This window comes from Arvicola amphibius, chromosome 7, assembly GCF_903992535.2.
Source record: "Arvicola amphibius chromosome 7, mArvAmp1.2, whole genome shotgun sequence".
NCBI classification, from domain to species: domain Eukaryota; kingdom Metazoa; phylum Chordata; class Mammalia; order Rodentia; family Cricetidae; genus Arvicola; species Arvicola amphibius.
In genome coordinates this window covers 102,347,708-102,367,042 of record NC_052053.1, presented here as the reverse complement: position 1 = coordinate 102,367,042, position 19,335 = coordinate 102,347,708, and the positions used below count along the sequence as shown (strand labels likewise).

Here is a 19,335-nt window from a genome sequence, read left to right as displayed (position 1 = left end):
CTCTTGTTTTCTATACACAGCTCTCCACCTCAGGGACCCAGCACCCTGACACCTCCGGGTCTGCTTCCTGCTGCATTTGCAGGGGCTGGTAACGTGTGTTTCATAGTTTCTCTTTGTGTTTCAGTAGTCGCTTGACTGTAGGGGGAAAGTGACATCCTGAGCTACAGAAGTTCTGAGTGAGTGTGCCTTGCTCGATGTCAGCCTGCCACACCAAGCACCAAGGAATCAGGCCCACCACAGGTTCAGAAAGCAAGGCATTCCTCTGCCCTCCAAGTAAGAGTGTTTATGAAGACTTGATCAGTGTATCAAAAACTACCAACTGCAGCTTCGTCTGTCTGGATATTTACTGCCTGAGAAGCTGCTCCACTACAAAAAGCTCCTATGGGGACCAGCTAAGTCCTCCCCCAGTACCGTATCTAATAAACACACCGAGGTTTCAGATTGTTGTGTTAATTACAGCATGCACAGCCACCTGACCCCAGCTGTTTTGTGTGTACGTCTTTGTGTCTATCCTCCCTCACCACTCCTAGTCAGGGTTGCAGACTCAATTTCATGGGGTTAGAGTTGACCCAACCAACATCTCTGGGTTTGCTAGTAACTAAAATACATGGCTCATTTAAGATCCGCAGTGAATGCCTGTGCAGGCAGTGAAATTTCACATCTAAGCAGGGCCAGCATTTGTGGAAGCAGCTAGAAGAATGTGCATCTCATCCAATCACAGTAGGTGGTGGGGTCCCTTATTGCCAGTGTGAGTGACAGTGAACATGGCCTTGCATCCCTTGTGCAGAACACCAAGTTCACGGGGGTAAAGGGAAAGCAAGCGCTAGACCAATAGTGATTTCATTACAACTCTAGGAGATTTCCCCAGACATCCTAGACAGTACAGCTTCAAAGGGGACATGAGTAGGAAAGCGGGTGCCTTTCAGAGACCCGGATGCATTCCGTGCTGCATTTGGCTGCACTCAGTGACCGCAGTGCTGATGGTCTTCTCTGGAACAGCCTTGAGGGGCTGAAGGATGGGGACACCTGAGCTGCTTCGTATTAGAGACGAGCAGGACGTGACCCACAGGCTGGCCGTGTTATTCAGTACGTCACCTGTTTTATTCAGGAATCCTCCTTCTTCCACACAGAGTGAAAGCTAATCTGGCAGGAGACACAGGTTTGATTTCCAGCACCCAGTACCATGCCACGGCTCGCAGTTGTCTGTGACCCCCGTTCCAAGGGCCTGACATCCTCTTTTAACCATCAGGCAAACACTCATACACATAAAATAAAGATAGATCTTTGAAACACATTGCGTTTACATCCAACTTACAATATCCGACTTTATGTGTTAGTAGTGACTTCTTAACTCATTACCACTGCAGCTCACCTATGCGAGAGTTTTATCTCAATTCCGTATTCCCTAAACAAACCACCAACTGAATAGGCCTATGTCTATGCCTTCTATATCTGGCCTCACCCAAATATAGATCTCTTGCACCTGTTTCTTCGTTATAGGACAGAAACACATGGCAATTATTTTTGTATGTTATACAAAGAGGTCGGGTTAATTATAACAAAAAATTGAAATGCATGCCGTGAAGAGAAAAGCTGCCTTATGAAGACAATTGGGGTCCTGTGGGGCTAAATGGTAGGTTGCTGAGGAAGGCAAAGATGACTCATGCTGAGACTCAGGTATCTTGTCGGAATCACCAAGCTTCCTTTTCTAACATTAACAGGAGGATACCATGTAATAATAAATGTCACTAAATTTTTACTTGGAGACAAGGTCTCATTAGGCAATCCAGGCTCATCTTAAACTCGGCATCTTATTTACCCAGCCTCCTGAGTACTGGCTCTCCAGGAGTGTTCAACCAGGACTGGCTTGATTTTTTTTTCTCTTTTAAATTATATTTATTTGTGTGGGAGTGGGTTGGGGTTGGGAGGTACACGTCACGGAACATATGCAGAGGTCAGAGGGCAACCTGCAGGAATTGGTTCTCTCTTTCCACCACGCGTGTCCTGGGGATTAAACTCAGGTTGTCAGTCTTTACCCAGTGAACCATTCAAGCTCTGGCTTGAAATTTTTATTAAATTAGAAAATGCCAATAGGAGCTCTGAAATACTTCTGGGGGGTGTAGTCGGAGATCAAGCTCAGGCATGCACATTGCTGGGCATTTGCCTTACCACTGAGTTTCATCCATAGCCCTGAGTAGCCCAGGCTAACCTCTGATGTAATCCTTCTACTGAAACCTCCTGAGCGCTGGACTTACAGGTGCACCTCACCTCACCTGGATGGAATATTTTAAATGCATATGGTATCTAAAACCTAAAGGACCCGTTAGATGTTTATAGGTATACAGAGGATAACTTCAAAAAAAGCAATACTTTGAACGCCAGGCATGACAGTGTAGTGAGCCAGGCATTGTGGCACATGGCTGCAGGCTGAGCTACTTGGAAACCTAAAGAAGAGAATCCGTTGAACCCATGAGTTCAAGACTAGCCAGAACCACCACATAGTGAGACACCATCTCAAAACAACCAACCAAAGAGAATCTTTGAAATTCTTGAAAATAATTTACATTATTTTCTTTAAGGCACCTGAAAAACCTTTCTTGGCAGTTTGGTTTAAAAGCTTCTGAAGGGTCAGAAAGATGGCTCAGCCGATAAAGGTTTTTACTGCCAAGCTCAACAAGCTGAGCAGCCTCCCTAGGACCCGCATGGTGGAAGGAGAAGGCTGACTTTCTCCAGCTCTTGGGAACTGAAGCAGGAGGATTGCAAAATCAAGGCCATCTTGAGCTACCTGGTGAGAGTCTACCTTAAACAATGAGCATAGGCTTTTCTATATTCACACCTCATAGTTCAGTTAAAATAGAGTGTTTGCCTTACATCTGCCAGTGGGTGAATGCACACACTCCAACCTGCTGCTAATGATTGCATCTAAGTCGGATCTAACAGGACCCCAAACTTTTCAAGCGTGATTACTAAGTCATACTGTAGAGAAGAATGATTCTTGCCACCTCCCTGTTACTGCAGTAGGTGCCACAGCCTGTTGGGTGGAGAGGAGTAGTCCTGGATCCTGAAGGCAGATCTTTCCTAATGTTCCTGCATGCAAGCATTCCTTCCTCCCCCCTCCTTGTTGCTCTGCTCGCTCCCTCTCTCCTCATCTCACACCTGTCTTTGCTTTACTTCTGATCAAGAGCGAATAGAGACCCAACACTATGCTTTAGAAAATCTGATTGCTCAGGATTGCTCAGGAGCCCTCCTAGCGCCTTATCAAACATGACAGATAGGTTATATTTTATTACGCCCGGCTTGCTCTAACATCCTGACGGCCCATTTACTGTGTTATTAATTATAATGGTAATGTGAAAAATAACAGTAGTTGTTTGGTCAACTTGACACAAACTATGGGTCGTCTAGGAAGAGGAACCTCAACTGAGAAAAATGCCTCCATTAGATTGCCTGTAGGCAAGTGGGGGGCATTTTCTAGGAGGATAATTGATAGGAGGGCCCAGCTCACTACAGTGTCACCCTGTAGAAGAAAGTGGGCTGAGCAAGTAAGTAAGCAGTGCTCCTCCATGGTCTCTGCTTCAGTTCTTGCCTTCGGGTTCCTGCCTTGACTTCCCTTTATGATGGACTTACGATCTGTAACATGAAATAAACCCTTTCCTCCCAAGATTGCTTTTGCTCATGATGTTTATCACAGCAGTGCAAAGCAAATTAGAGCCAGGCAGTGGTGGTGCACACCTTTAATCCCGGCGCTCAGCAGACAGAGGCAGGCAGAGCTCTGAGGATCCGAGGTTCAGCCTGATCTAAAAAGGGAGGAAACTAGGACAACGCGTGCACTGGTGTGTGTGTGTGTGTGTGTGTGTGTGTGTGTGTGCGCGCGCGTGTGTGTGTGCGCGTGTGTGTGCGCGCGTGTGTGTGCTCGTGTGTGTGCGCTGTATGCATTCATGTTCATGTCTGTGTGGTGGGGTATACACAAGTGTGTGTGTGTGCATTTATGTTCATGTGTATGTGGTGGGGTATACACAAGTGTGTGTGTGTGTGTGTGCGCTGTATGCATTCATGTTCATGTGTATGTGGTGGGGTACATATAAATTGTGTGTGTGTTGTATGCATTCATGTTCATGTGTATGTGGTGGGGTATACACAAGTGTGTGTGTGTGTGTGTGTGTGATGTATGCATTCATGTTCATGTGTGCGTGGTAGGGTATACACAAATGTGTGTGTCTGTTGTATGCATTCATGTTCATGTGTGTGTGGTGCGATATACACAAATGTGTGTGCTGTATGCATTTGTGTTCATGTGTATGTGGTGGGGTATACACAATGTGTGTGTGTGTGTTGTATGCATTCACGTTCATGTGTGTGTGGTGGCGTATATACAAATGTGTTGTAGAGGCCAGAGGTCAATGTCAGCTGTCTTTCTTGCCTCAACTGCTCTTCCCTTTATGTTTTAAAATTTTATTGTTATGATTATTACTGTCTTTGTGCATGAGTGTACATGTGTGTGCACATGCCGTGATATCTGCATATGTAGAAGTCGGAGGGCCGTCCTGTGAAGTCTTGTCCTCTCCCTCTTTACATGGTGTCGCGCTCTGAATGAGAAATGGCCGCTAAGGCTCACATATCTGAATATTTGGTTCCCCCTGTTAGCAGTGCTGTTTGGGGAGGTTATGGAAGCTTTAGGCAGTAGAGCCCTGTTGGAGGAAGTATGTCACTGGGGGCGGGCTTTGAGACTTTATAACTTCACCCCACTTCCTGTTTGATGGCTGCTTCCCGTATGCTGTTGAGATGTGACTCTTAGCTTTCTGCTCCTGCCACAACGCCTTTCCCGTCTCTACGGACATATAGCCCTCTGAAACTGGAAACTAAAAGAAATTTTTAAGTTGTGTTTATTTGTGTTTATCCTGGCATTTTATCACAGCAACAAAAAGATAATTAATACACATGGATTCTGGAAATCAGACTTGAGAGGTCAGGTTTGCATTATTAGCCGCCTTTGCTGGCTAAGCCACCTCACTGCCTCTCCCACCTTAATTTTTTTAACAAGGTCCTTCAGCTAACAAACCCAAGGGTGCCCCCTCTGCCATGGGGATTGCAGGTATACATCATGATACCGGACTTTTTCTAAGGATCTTTTTTTTTCTAAGGGGTTCTAAGGATCCAAACTCAGTTCCTCTCACCTGCATAACAAACACTTGACCAATTAAGCTATCTCCCCAGTCCCTAGTTTCATTTTTGTTTTTTGAGACAAGGTCTCATGTAACCCAGGCTGTCCTCAAGTTCAAATATCCTTCTTCAGCCTTCTAATGCTGGGGTTACAAGTATGTACCATCCCACATGAAGGCAAATGCACTTTTAAAATGCAGAATATAAAATAAAAAGAAACATGAAATACACTTAGAAATATACACACATTAAATATATAGGCACATAAATCTTTTGTGGGGCTGGGTATCAAATCTATGCCTTTTACAGGTAAGGCAAGCATTCTACCAGCTGAGTTACAACCCTAGCCCCTATACATATCTGAATCTTCTTAAGTGAAATCTGGATTTGAGCTATTGGTAGATGAGAGAGCAAAGAACTTTACTAAGAGTCTTGGCAAAAAAAGAAACAAACTGGGTGCACCCCAAGTTAGTATATTAAAGTTGTAATACCCAGTACTTCACTGTTATGGAACATTATTTTAGCAAGCAAAGATGTGTTACGTTTGTTTATGCTGTAGAATATTGCTTTAACTGTGTAAAGCTGTGTTACTTTTGTTTAATTATGTAAAGATGTGTTGCATTTGTTTCACCTTGCCTGCCTAAGGCACCTGATTGAAAAAGCTGAAGGGCCAATAGCTAGGCAGGAGAGGGACAGATGGAGCTGGCAAGCAGAGAGAATAAGTAGGAGAAAAAAAAATCTAGGCTCAGGAGAGAAGAACAACAAAAAGAATGAGGGAAAGGGAGGAGGACACACACGGGTCCAGAAGTCAGGCAGCCAGGCCACTGCTAGTAAGCCAGGAACGAGAAGCAGGAATGTAAGACCAAGAGAAAGAGAGAAAGAAGGGGGTTGGGGGTAAAAAGACCCAAGGTAAAGTTTCAAATAACAAATAATGTAACAAATAATGAGTCTCCATATCATGATCTGGGTGCTGGTTGGTGTCCCAAAAGAAAGTATGTTACACCTCATAAAGTGGCTATATTTCTAACTTAAGTAATTAAGTTAAAACATAGCCAGGTGTGGTGGTGCATGCCTTTAATCCCAAAAGGCAGAGGCAGGAGAATCTCTGTGAGTTCAAGGCCAGTCTGGTCTACAAAATGAGTTCCAGAATAGCCAAGTCTGTTACATAGAGAAACCCTGTCTCGAAAAACAAAAAGAAACAATAAAAAATTGATTTTTTTTGGTTCTGTGCTAGTATGAACATAATTGGCTCCCATAGTCTCGTAGGGAGTGGCACTATTAGGAGGTGTAGCTTTGTTGGAGTGGGTATGGCCTTGTTGGAGGAAATGTGTCACTGTGGTGGCAGGCTTTGAGGTTTCATATACTCAGGATACCACCCAGTGTGTCAGTTCTTTCCTGTCGCCTGCAAGAGGTAGCGGTCTCGGTTTCTGCCAGCATGCTGCCATGCTCCCCGCCATGAGGCACTGAACCTCTGAACTATAAGCAAGCCGTCACAATTAAATTTTTTCTTTATAAAAGTTGCAATGGCCTGGTCTACAAGAGCTAGGTCCAGGACAGGCTCTAACAAAGCTGCAGAGAAACCCTGTCTTGAAAAACCAAAAAAAAAAAAAAAGTTGCAATGGACATGGTGTCTCTTCACAGTAATAGCAACCCTAAGTAAGACAGGTCCCGAATCTAGTATGACTGATGTCCTCTTTAAAAGAAAAGGCAGTACAAATAATGTGTGTGTGTGTGTGTGTGTGTGTGTGCGCGCGCGCGCGCGATGTAATCAGACGAAAACCTGTAGATTTGGTTTTCTTATGTAGGCACCAGGAGTTGAACTCAGGTCATCAGGACTGGAGATTTACCCACTGAGTCATCTCACCAACTTTACCCACTGAGCTACTCATCAGCTCCTTATAAGAAGAGCAAACTTGGGGCTGGATAGATGATTCTAGTTAAGGCCCCTTGCTGCTTTGGGAGAAAACTAGTGTTCGGTTCCCAGCACCCACATCCGGTAGCTCACAGTCACCTGACACCTGACACCCTCTCCTGACCCCCTGAGGCACCTGCATGCATGTTCAGAGACATACACAGATTCACACACATAAATGTAACTAAAATTAATCTTCAAAAATGGAGGAGGTACAGGAAAAGGAGTTGGGGGAGTGGAGGAGAAGGGGGGGACTTGAACGTAGATGCTGGGGGAAACACCAGGATAAGATCACCGTCTACAACACAAGAAGAAACATCTCAGGAGAAAGGAACCCACTGCCACCTTGTCTCATACTTCCAGCCGCTGTGACCACTAGAAAACATTGTAGTTTAAGCCCTCGGTCTGATGCTTTGCTATAGTCGCTGTGAAGGCAAACGTGGCTGCAGACAGATTTGCTCACCCAACTGGCTGGCCCTTTGAAGCATTCTGAAAATTCTACCTGAAGGACACCATAGAGAGGTGGAACAGAAGTAACAGTGGAGAGCCCTTCACGGTGACAAGGACCAGTGATCCTCCGACCACAGTTACTAGAAGGCTGTCTCTCCGTCAACAAACCTTGGGAATAGTTAGGCTCAATTAAAGAATTCCTGCAATTGCTTTCCCAGGGCTTCATCACAGGGCGTAAAAGTCAAGGCAGTCCCTACGAATGCGGTTTGTATGTCGTCACTCAGATTTTTACCAAGTATTAAATAAAACTAATAGTGATATTTGCTGCGGGGGTAGGGGAGACACTAAAAATAAGAACTCATTCCTTCCACTAAAAATAGTTTTAGGACAGGCAGTTTATCTCAGTGGTAGAATATTTGCCTTGATTGTGCGAAGTCCTGGGTTAGAGCCTCAGCCATTACACACACACACACATGAGCGAGAGAGAGAGAGAGAGAGAGAGAGAGAGAGAGAGAGAGAGAGAGAGAGAGAGAGAGAGAGAAAGAGAGAGAGAAAGAGAGAGAAAGAGATGCTTACACATATTGATTATTATTATGCCACAAGTTTTTATCTACTTTTAAATATTTTTCATTTTATAACTGCAGGTGTTTTGTCTGAATATGTACCACATGTGTGTCTGGTGCCTGCCTGGTGTCTTGACTAGAAGTGGGATCAGATCCCCTGGAACTGGAGTTACAGACAGTTGAGAGCCGCCATGTGGTGTTGGGAATTGAACACAGGTCCTCTAGAAGAGCACTCAGTGCTCTTAACAGCTGAGTCAGCTCTCTAGGTTCAATGTCAAAAGTTTCAAGCATGGTATCCCACAAGCAGTATGCTGACTTCCAAAGTTGGTTATCAGCTCAAAAGCCCCTGAACTAGGCGCCTCCCTCCGTAGGCATGGCAAAGGAAGACGTGAGTCTAAACTCTGCTGAGAGTTCAATACAGAGGGGAAGGGGCAAAACTGGGTTAAGAAAATGCCTTGTGCCTTTAGCAGTTAGCAGAAATTTCTCTCCTAAACATTTACAGAAGATATAATTCCGCAGTTTTGTTTCTCATAAGCATATACCTCCGCTAAAAGAGTCTTGTTTTTCACCAACAAGCTGGCAAGGTCAGGATGGACTTGGTCAGTTGCCTTATTGTTGTATGTGATTGGGTTCCTGGTAGGAACCACTTCAAGAGGTGGATCAAAACGGGCCTATAAAGAGAAACGGCCAGTTAATTAACTAAGTATGTGCCCTGAGGATCAAACCCACAAATGTTATAGCCCACACAAACTCTTACAATAAGTAGCGACAAACGGGGCTGTCCGAGTAAACTCAATGGCTTCCAGGAAAATGGAAAGGATCTTGCTGGCTGGAAAACTGCTTTACATTCTTCTCAACGGAATGCTTACCTGCCAATAGTTTCTACTAGCCGGAAGCAAGTGCGGCCTGTCTGAACCATGTGCTGGGGTCTCTGAAAGTACAGGAATCACGAAAACACAGAAAACCCCTGGAGACACTTCCACGTGTGTCTGCTAACACTATAGAGGGCTGGAGAGGAGGCTCAGCAGGTAAGAGCGCTGGCTGCACTGGCTCAAAGTCAGGAGTTCAGATTTCTGCATCCTAACAAGTCCTGGTCCTGAATACAGCTGTTGCCTGCCCTGAGCAGGTGAGGGTGGAGACAGGATTATTTCTGGGGCTTGCAGTCTGTCAGCCTAGACAGACAGACAATGGCAAGCTCCTAATTCAGGGAGTGACCCTGCCCCAGAGGAATAGAGGATAATGAAGGAGGACACCCAACTGCTCTTCTGACCTCTAAGCGCATGTGCAGATGTACACAGATGCACACATATGTGTGCATACACCACACACACATACACACAAATCCAAACGCTGTAAGAATTTAAAAAAATGGTTTCTGAAGAGACGACTCAACAGTTCAGAGCATTTGTGGCTCTTGCAGAAGACCTGAGTTCGATTCCCAGCACCCACATGGTGACTCACAACTATCTCTAACTCCAGTTCTAGGGGATCAAATAACCTCTTCTGACCTCCAAGGGCACCAGGCATGCATGTGATGCAAATACACACATGAAAGCAAAATATTCATGCACATAAAATATATCTAAAGAAAAAAAGTGAGCAATAGTCCCTAGGGGCTGGAGAGATATTAAGAGCGCTATGCTGCTCTTCCAGAGGATCTAAGTTCAGTTCCCAGCAACCAACCTGGGTGGTACACAACCACCTGCAATTCTACCCAAGAGATCTGATTGCTTCTTCTGACCTCTGAGGACACCTATACTCATGTGCAAGAGCACACACACATGCACAAATACACACACACACACACACACACACATGCAAAATAAATATTCTTCTTTAAAAAAGTAGTTTCTAAAAAGAAAAGGAAGGGGGAAAGGTAGCTAGTGGAAAACCAGGCATGGCAGCATACACCTGCTATCCTAGCATTCAGGAGATGGAGGGATAAAGATAAGAGACATTCCAGGTCATTCTCAGCTATGTGCTGCGTTTGAGAGCAGCCTAGACATAAGACAGATAATTACAGACAACAATCACAGTGATTTCTCACTAATTACACAGAAACTGGAAAGCAGCAGAATGGTAACTTTAATGTACTAAGAAAAAGTATCGTCTTTCATCCATTCCGAGAAGAATAAATTTTAATACTTTCCCTTTTGGTGTGTGTGTGCGTGCGTGTGTGCATGTGTTTCCCTTAGGTGCTGTCCACTTTAGTGTTTGAGATGTCTCTCACCAGCTTTTTGCTCATCCAGTAGGGATCTTTCTGTGCAAGTCTCTACAGTGCTGGAATTATAAGCACATTTGGTTTGTGCCTGTGGGTTTCATGTGGATGTCGGAAACTGACCTCAGGTCCTCAGGGTTACGATAAAAACAGTTTACTAAGGGAACTATCTCTCCAGCTACCCATATTTTCTTATCTTGGCAGTTGGGGTGCTATCTTAAAGAGGAGACAGTTCATATTGTTCATACTTAGCTGGAAACAAACTTTTAAATTTACAAGAGTGCATAAAATAATAGTATTTCCTAAAAAAATCAATGAAATACCACAAATGTCACCCACTATATCATACTGAATTAAATTATGTTTGGGTGTTTGATTGTTTGAGACAAGGTTTAGCTTTACAGTGTGACCCTCCTGTCTCCCAAGTACTTGAGTTACATGCCTAGTTTATGTTTTAAGATTAAGAATAGATGCCCACAGTGGTGGCGCAGGTCTTTAATCCCAGCACTCAGGAGGCAGAGACAGGCGAATCTCTCAGTTAGAGGCCGGCCTGGTCTACAGAGAAAGTTCCAGGCCAGCCAGGGCTACACAGAGAAGCCAGAGAAACCCTGTCTCAAAAACAAAAAAGGAAAATAAAACCAAAGAAACCAAAAGAATAGAATAAAGACATTTTATACAAACAAACATTGAGTTCACTACAATGTGTCCTTACTTTAAAAGGCTTCTGCAGAGCATATGTCTTTACTCCGAGCTCTTGGGAGGCAGAGGCAGGCAGATCTCTGAGTTCAAGGCCAACCTGGTCTAATGAGTGAGTCCCAGAACAGCCAAGAACAGCTAAGGCTACACAGAGAAACTCTGTCTCAAAACAAACAAACCAACAAACAAAGGAAAGAAAGAAAATACACACACACACACACACACACACACACACACACACAAGCTAGAAAAGCATTGTGGTGGTTTGAACCAGGAATGCCCCCCCTCGCTTGGGCTCAAGCATCTGAACACGTGATCCCCAGGTGGTGGCGCTGTTCAGATAGGTATAGGGAGGTGCTGCTGGAGGAAGCGCCTCCCTGTGGCAGGGCTCAGTGAAGTTAAACTCTCCACTTGTAGTTGGATCTCTGCTCCATGTTTATGGTTGACACGTGATTGCTCAGCTTTCACTCCTGCCCTACCTGCTTGCTTGCTGCCATTACTCCCCGCCATGATGGACTCTCACCCTCCAGAGTCGTAAGCCACAATAAACTCTTCCACGAGTTTCTTTCTGTTGTGATATTTTATCATAGCTACAGAAAAAGTAACTAATACAAACAAGTTTTCTTTCTTTCTCTTTAAAAGCGTTTTATATTTATTTATTTATCTAGAGACATAATCTCACTATGTAGCCCGTATTATCCTGGCACTAGCTCTGTAGACCAGGCTGGCCTCGAACTCACAGAGATCCACCTGCCTCTTGAGTACTGGAATTAAAGGCATGCGCCACCACCGTCCAGCCCCAAACTAGATCTTAAGTATACTTGCTCTCAAAGAAAATGTACTGTTTCCTTTGACTTTACTGTTGAGACAGAGACTCACTATATTGCCCAGGATGACCACTTATTTGTGAATTCCAGTGGCCCTGTTGGTGATTCAGTCTCCCAAGCAGCTAAGATGGTAAGTATATACTACTATGCATTACAGTATGTTGCTTGAAATCAGGGTCTCAAACCAGGCCTCTTGTGTTATGATGTCATAGTTAAATAAAATTAATTAAAAATAAGATGACAATTACTTTATTAATATAAATGTTATACTGTTTATAGTCATTATAAAATATTGAAAATGGCAAAGTCCTGTTTGTCTGTCTGTTTGTTTGTTTGTTTTGAGACTAGGTCTCATGTAGCCCAGGCTGGCTTCAAACCTACTATATAGCTGAGAATAACTTTGAATTTTTGACCCTATTGCCTCTGATTCCCAAATGCTAGGGTTACAGGCATGTGTGCCGCACCTGAGGATCCAACCCCAGGGCTGTCTGCATTCCAGGGAAGTATTCTACCAACTAAGCTGTACCTCCAACCACCCCAAGTGCTTTCAAATTCTCAGACATATTCGGGTCACCGAGATACTTGGAAAGAATTCAACTGCTAAAGATTGAAGAACAGTATCATTTCGTATTGTGTCACTTACTTAAAATTTTTAATTAATGTACAAAATAATGGTTTTCATCATGACAAATTAGGGACTTGGCTTCTATCATTTATTTTTAATGCAATGTGTTTTTTTCCTAATAAAGACACTAACTAGGTTTGTCTTCATTTAAAACCATAGAAAATATAATACTTCCTTAAATCTCCATCCGCATTTCTCCAGCTCTCAGCTCAGGATTCAACTGGGTGCATCTTTCTGGTGCTCTTGAAATAGAAGGGTTATCATCTGCTCTGAGATGATTTAAACTCCAGAAAAATTCCCATGAAGGTCACAAAACCTGCCTGTAAACCCAGCAGCACTGGAGTGCGCTAGAGAGATAGATCTGGACCATCTGGTATTGCTACTAAATCACCGCGGTCCATCCCAGGTGGGATTTCCTGATCTACAAAATAATGGTTGGAGATTCTCTGCAGGTCCCTCGTTTTGACTGGGAGTAATGGGCACTGGTGAACGGAACTACCAAAAAGGCAAACCCAGAACTTATCAGAGGTCTCACTAGAGCCAGCTGTTTCACGTTTTCTTGTTACACCAAGGAATCAGCAAGGGGCAGGGTGCCCCACATGGTTCAGCGGGTAAAGGCACCTGCTGCTAAGCCTGAAGGACCCACATGGTGGAGAGAACTGACTCTCACAAGTCGTCTGTCCTCTGACCACCACACACACACAAGAGACATAATTTAAAAAGTATAGGTGGAAGAGGCCTGGTATGGTGGCCGACCTGTACTCCCAGCACTAGAGAAACAGAGGCAGGAGGATCAGCGTTAAGTGTGAAGATCGCCTGACTGCATAGCTTCAGGTCAGTCATGCAACAGTCTCAAAAAATCGGAGCTAGGTATGGGGGCTCACACCGACAGTTCTAGCACTTAAGAGGGTGATGTAGGAGGAGACATAAATGTGAGGGATAGCCTGGGCTATCTGGTGAGACTGTGTCTCAAAAAACAAACAAAAGTGGGATGTTTAACATTTTCTTCTTTTCTTTTCTTTTTTTCTCTGCATTTGCTTGCACGTGTATGATGGAGCGTGTGCCCTTGATTGCATGTGGTGGTCAGAGGCCAACTTTCTGGAGTTGATTCTCTCCCTCCACAAGGTGGAAGGAATCAGACTCAGGCCATTGGGCTGATGCACAAACGGCTTTACCTGCTGAACTCTGCCAACAGACCCCTGAATTTATCTTGTATGATTTCCTAGCAAAGAAATGCTAAGTTCACCAGCGAATGGGCAGCCAGGAGTGAACCTCCCCTTCCTTAGGCTAGCTCTCAACAGCATCCATGTGATATTTTTCTTCCTTCGGAAAATGGGGACCAAATACCAGGGTACCACTCACCCCTGGGACGTTTTCCTGAGCTGATAGATGTGACAGGTGTCCGGTTTCTGATGGTTCCGTCTCGCAGGTCTCTTTGGTTTGGCTGTTAGCAAGCCTCCCTGGATCGGAGTGACTTAAAGACGTTGCCATGCCGGAGATACAGGAAGCATGAAACGGAGCCACTAAGGGTGACCCACGGTGCTTCCAAGGGAAGTTTCTGTATAGCACTCAGGAAGAGGTGATGAGACCTGTCCTAAGCCAACAACAAAGACGCCCAGAAAGTTCCAGTAGTGTCTCAGTGCGTAGTCAGGCCTCAGGAGGAGCTGCCTGCTGAACTTGATTCTTCAAGACGACATGGACCTAGTTTCTAAAGAGAGTGTAGAATTGTTCAAGTGTCATTCAAACACACACACACACACACACACAAATACACACACACATCATTCCTAATGCTATGTCACAGCTTTATGACCTGTGAATTTCCCTCATTTTCAACTTTTCAGTCCATCAGAAATGCTAACTATAGCACTCAAGAAACAGCCAAACCATAAAAACTCAGATATGAATTGATAACGTGCATACAGTCGTTTATGCTCGTTATGCCCCCAGAGGAAAACATAAACATAACCTCACCATACTTTCTTGTTTGCTTGTTTGTTTCAAGACAGGGTTTCTCTGTAGCTTTAGAGCCTATCTTAGAACTTTCTCTTGTAGACCAGGCTGGCCTCGAACTCACGGAGAACTGCCTGCCTCTGCCTCCTGAGTGCTGGGATTAAAGGCCTGTGCCACCACCGCCCAGCTCACATTACTTTTTTCAGTGTTAAGGATCACCCAAGGTCCTTGAGTGTGCTAGTGTTATTGAAGGTCAGGGTCAGGGCTGGGTATTTCCAGGTTCCCTGATATATAGATAGATAGATAGATAGATAGATAGATAGATAGATAGATAGATAGATAGATAGATATAGATAGATAGATATAGATATAGATATAGATATAGATATAGATATAGATATAGATATATGTGTGTGTATGTATATGTGTGTGTAAATATATGTATACATTGTGTGTGTGTGCCTGAGTGTCTATATATGCACTGTATATGTGTATGAGCCCTCAAGGGTCAGAAGAGGGCACTGTATCTCCTGGAACTGAAGTTATAGGCAACTGTGAACAGTCATGTGTGTGCTGAGAATCAAACCTGGGTCACCTACAAGAGAAGTGAGTGTCTTTCATCACTGAGCCATCTCTCCAGTCCAGGGCTCCTGGATTCCTGGTATCTTATTCAAAGCACTGGAACAAGCACAACCAATTTGCTAAGAAACACAGAAACTCTGAAGCAGAGAGACGGCACAGATCAGAATACAATGGAGTCGTGGACTACACAGGTAAGGATATGCAGGGGCCTGGTTACTATTTAGGGCTTTCTTTTATGGAGGTTCAAGAGAAGGAAAAGGTCAGTAAGGTGGTTCAACCATTTAAAGGTGCTTGCCACTAAGTTCAGAAGACTCAAGTTTGATCCCCAGGACTCACCTAGTAAGAGAGTCCAACCCTCCTTGGAAACTGTTCTCTGACCTCAACATGCATGTTGTACTATATATACGTTTTTGTGTGCGTGTACACACACGCACACACACACATACACACACGTACACACACATACACACACACACACAGTTGTCCTCTGACCACCCAGGTACACATGGTAAGTACACATGAATGCATATGTAATTATTTTAAAATGGAAGCTGAGTTCTATCTAAGTTTATCTAAGTTACAGCTTATTCTCTACAACTCTTTGAATCTCCCTCACACTCTGTGTGTCTTACTTTCTTACACATAATATACAGCTTGCTACGATTCACTTATTAGAAAGAATAAAGCGTATTTTTACTTTTTTACCATATTGCGATCAAGAGAAAATCTCAAATCCAAGATCAATTTCCAGGAGACACCCCAGTGAGTGGGTGTCCTGCACAGTTTGCCAGTAGAATGTTTGCACATCACGGAAACCGTTGCTAGGTGAACGCATCACAGATGAGCAAGGAAGGCAGGGACCCTCCCAGAATGGCAGTTACACTATGGTTACTGTCCTAACTAAGGAAGTAAAAGCAAAAGTTTTTTTTTCCACTAAGTATTAGTGAACAAGACAAACCAAATAAGTAAGCAAAGAACAAACCTTAAGAAAGTGATCCCACCAAAGTGAACACACACTCCATCCTGAGTATCCTGTTTGGAGGCTTCTGTGATGTTCTTGGAATAGATCAAGTGGTTACACTCTGATACATATACGTGTGTGTTATGTATGTATATGCATGTGCATGCGCATATATGTGATATATGTTATATGTGTATATATTATGTATGATATATAAAACATGATTCTTAAGAGGATAGATGATGGAGGAGTGTCTGTGTTACTTTCATTTTTAATAAAGATACTGCCTTGGCCCTTTAAGAGACAGAAAATTAGGTAGGCGGAATAGACAGAACAGAATTGTGGGAAAAAGGTAGCAGGAGTGGGGAGACTCTTCAGGCAGTCGCTATATGCAGTCTCCATGCTTCTCCTCTCCGAGATGGATGCAGGTTAAGATCTCTCCTGGTAAGCCACACCTCGTGATGCTACACGGATTACTAAATATGGGTTAAAGGAAGATGTGAGAATTAACCAATAAGAAGCTACAGATAACGGGCCAGGCAGTATTTAAAAGAATACAGTTTCCATGTAATTATTTTGGGTAAAGCTAGCCGGGTGGCGGGACACAGCCCACCGCTTCGTTCTACAGACTGGCGCTCCAACGTGGTGACTAAATCCACTTAAAAACCTGAGAGGGCTTTAAATAAAGGAGAGAGAGAGTTTAACACAGCTTTTTGCTGTTTGCTAGGACGTGCTGTAGAGAGATTTCCTGTTTCAGCAATAGCGGCAGAGAAAAAGCTGAGTCATTTCTTAAACCCGGCTTCCTGGTGCTGTGCCTCCAGCGCTAACTCTGGCTTTAAAGCATTTCAATGGCTTTTAAGGGATGTTTGTGTGCCTGCTCGGGATCGGAAAGAAAGTGCTCTGAGACCAGGCCAATGGCTCACTGCTCCCTGCCTGCACCTGAGCAGGTGGCGGAATCAGGCTTAGGTGATCGGGAGAGCATGGCGGATTTCTGCCCCCATAGAGAGAGATGTTTTCAGACTGCACGGTGCTCTGCGGGTCAGATTTGGCTGTAACTTGGAAGAAAAGAGTTTCTGTGCTGCACACTCAGTCTCAGAATTAAACTGCTGAGTGCGGCTCCAATGTGGACTGCTATATGCCTGGAACTGTGTGCAGCTCAGGGGCACCAAATGACTGAGGCAGGAGCGGCTCTGGCTCTGCTCCGCCATGCTGAACTGTGCTGATCTCAGGCAGGATCTATTGTAATTACCATGATAACAGCACAGTTAAGGTTTAGACTTCGCTGGAAACAGGCGGTACCGTATTACCTCTACATGACGCAACTTAAGTTTTTAAGAAGTGCTTAACCTTTTAAGAAGTGCTCCTGGATAGCAAAAAAATTACAGATTCACAATAGTAAAGATTCAGACATAGAAGGCCTTTAAATGGCTCACAATGTTGGATGAATATACGTAGGCTTGAGAGAGAGAAAAAATAAATATATAGAGAATAAAGTTAATGCCTTAAAAAAGGGTAAAGTCTTTAAGGAGACAGAATAAAGTAAGTGATAGAGTAAAAATAAGCCACGTAAAAATGGAAAATTCACAGAGAGTCTGGATGATGTGTTTTATTGTGTTTTCTTTGAAATTTTTGACTGTAAAGGAGCTAAATACAGAGAGACATTTCGTTATATGGGTTGCCAGGCTAGACCAGAAAGGACATCTTAACAGTATGACTTCAGAATTTGGATCTAAGAACATGATGCTTTGGAAAAGAGTTTCTTCTTTTGTTTTCACAGAGGATGAGACTCTGTGGATTGCTTCTATCCCAGTATGGTATGATAGACCACGCCCTCCTGAAAGGTTGCTGTGAACACCCTCAAAAAATTACTTCACTCAACTGCCGACTGAGATGAACCTGGCAGACAGGTTACACCATGAAAGACCTAAATAACAGCGCCCCCATTCAGCAGGAAGCAGTTTGGAGAGAAATAACTGCGCCCATTTTCCCAAATATTGTTTATAAATGTTCTTTTACATTTAAAGGGGGAGATGATATAGATATGAATAATTTGCATTGGTATGGATTTTAAGGTCAATTTGTTATATGTATATGTATTTCTGATCTTGATTAAGGTATTGTGATTGTGTAGTTCATTTTAAAAAACTATAATGTATAATTAGGAAATATAGGTTGTTAATGGATAATCATCGATAATAGTCAAGCTTGTAGTCATGTTAGTTAGATTTTCTAGATATATAGAGATATACTTTAGTTAAATAGGCATTCTTCATATCTTTCAATAGTCAAACTTGTAGTCATGTTAGTTAGATTTTCTAGATGTGCATAGATATATTTCAGATAGGCATTCTTCATATCTTTCAAAGACTGCAGAATATGGCATTTAATGTTTTAATAACTTAGGGTTTTTCATGACAATGAGACACGTCTGCTCCTGGCAGCACCAATCTACTTCGAGAGGAAGATGGGCATCGAAGAGGCTACTTATGGAGTTTGTTAGCCATTTGGGCAAGAAACTGCTCTTGCCTGGACTGTTGCATAAACTGGACACAAGGAACCCACAGAAAGAGGACTGCTGAACTTGCCTAAAGGTGAGATGGCCTTTTGGGGTTCCTGATTCATTAAAGAGTCTGCGAGATGTTCTGCAGGACACAGCAGAAAGTGACTGAACTGTCTTTGGAATTTCCTGCTTCATGGAAATGTCTGCTGGACACTATGGGCCTAAAGGCCAAAGATGGATGCCCCAACGGTACAGAGGAACTTTGGGTGACTGTCAAGGCAGCGAGTTGTCTCTGTCATTTCTAGAGTTTGAAAGTTGCATATGACTTGTTTACTTAGGTAATATTATATCCTTCTGGAGTCTTTGATGGAGTTGAAGAATAAATAGATAGTTATAGCTTTCCTTAGTTATGATAAAAGATAAAATATATTTAAATATTGTAACTGTAATTTTTGCTTGATAACTGTTTTGTTATATGTAATTTTACTATGTTAAAGTTAAAGCCTTTCTTTTTTGTTTAAACAGAAAAAGGGGAAATGATGGAGGAGTGTCTATGTGTTACTTTCATTTTTAATAAAGATACTGCCTTGGCCCTTTAAGAGACAGAAAATTAGGTAGGCGGAATAGACAGAACAGAATTGTGGGAAAAAGGTAGCAGGAGTGGGGAGACTCTTCAGGCAGTCGCCATAGTGAGTCTCCATGATTCTCCTCTCTGAGATGGACGCAGGTTAAGATCTCTCCTGGTAAGCCACACCTCGTGGTGCTACACGGATTACTAAATATGGGTTAAAGGAAGATGTGAGAATTAACCAATAAGAAGCTACAGATAACGGGCCAGGCAGTATTTAAAAGAATACAGTTTCCATGTAATTATTTTGGGTAAAGCTA

At 43.4% G+C, this 19,335-nt stretch overlaps 1 protein-coding gene across 1 annotated transcript in view; it reads right to left on the bottom strand.

The window, feature by feature from the left end:
- Nucleotides 1-13,942, bottom strand: part of LOC119819905 (coiled-coil domain-containing protein 170-like) — a 31,281-nt gene extending 17,339 nt beyond the window's left edge. Inside the window, exons 1-2 of the mRNA XM_042055408.1 lie at nt 13,814-13,942; nt 8,628-8,756 (exon numbers count right to left, since the gene is read on the bottom strand). Coding sequence (XP_041911342.1) covers nt 8,628-8,756; nt 13,814-13,942 — 258 coding nt within the window. The remainder of the gene's footprint in view (nt 1-8,627; nt 8,757-13,813) is intronic.
- Between the last annotated feature and the right edge of the window lie 5,393 nt (nt 13,943-19,335).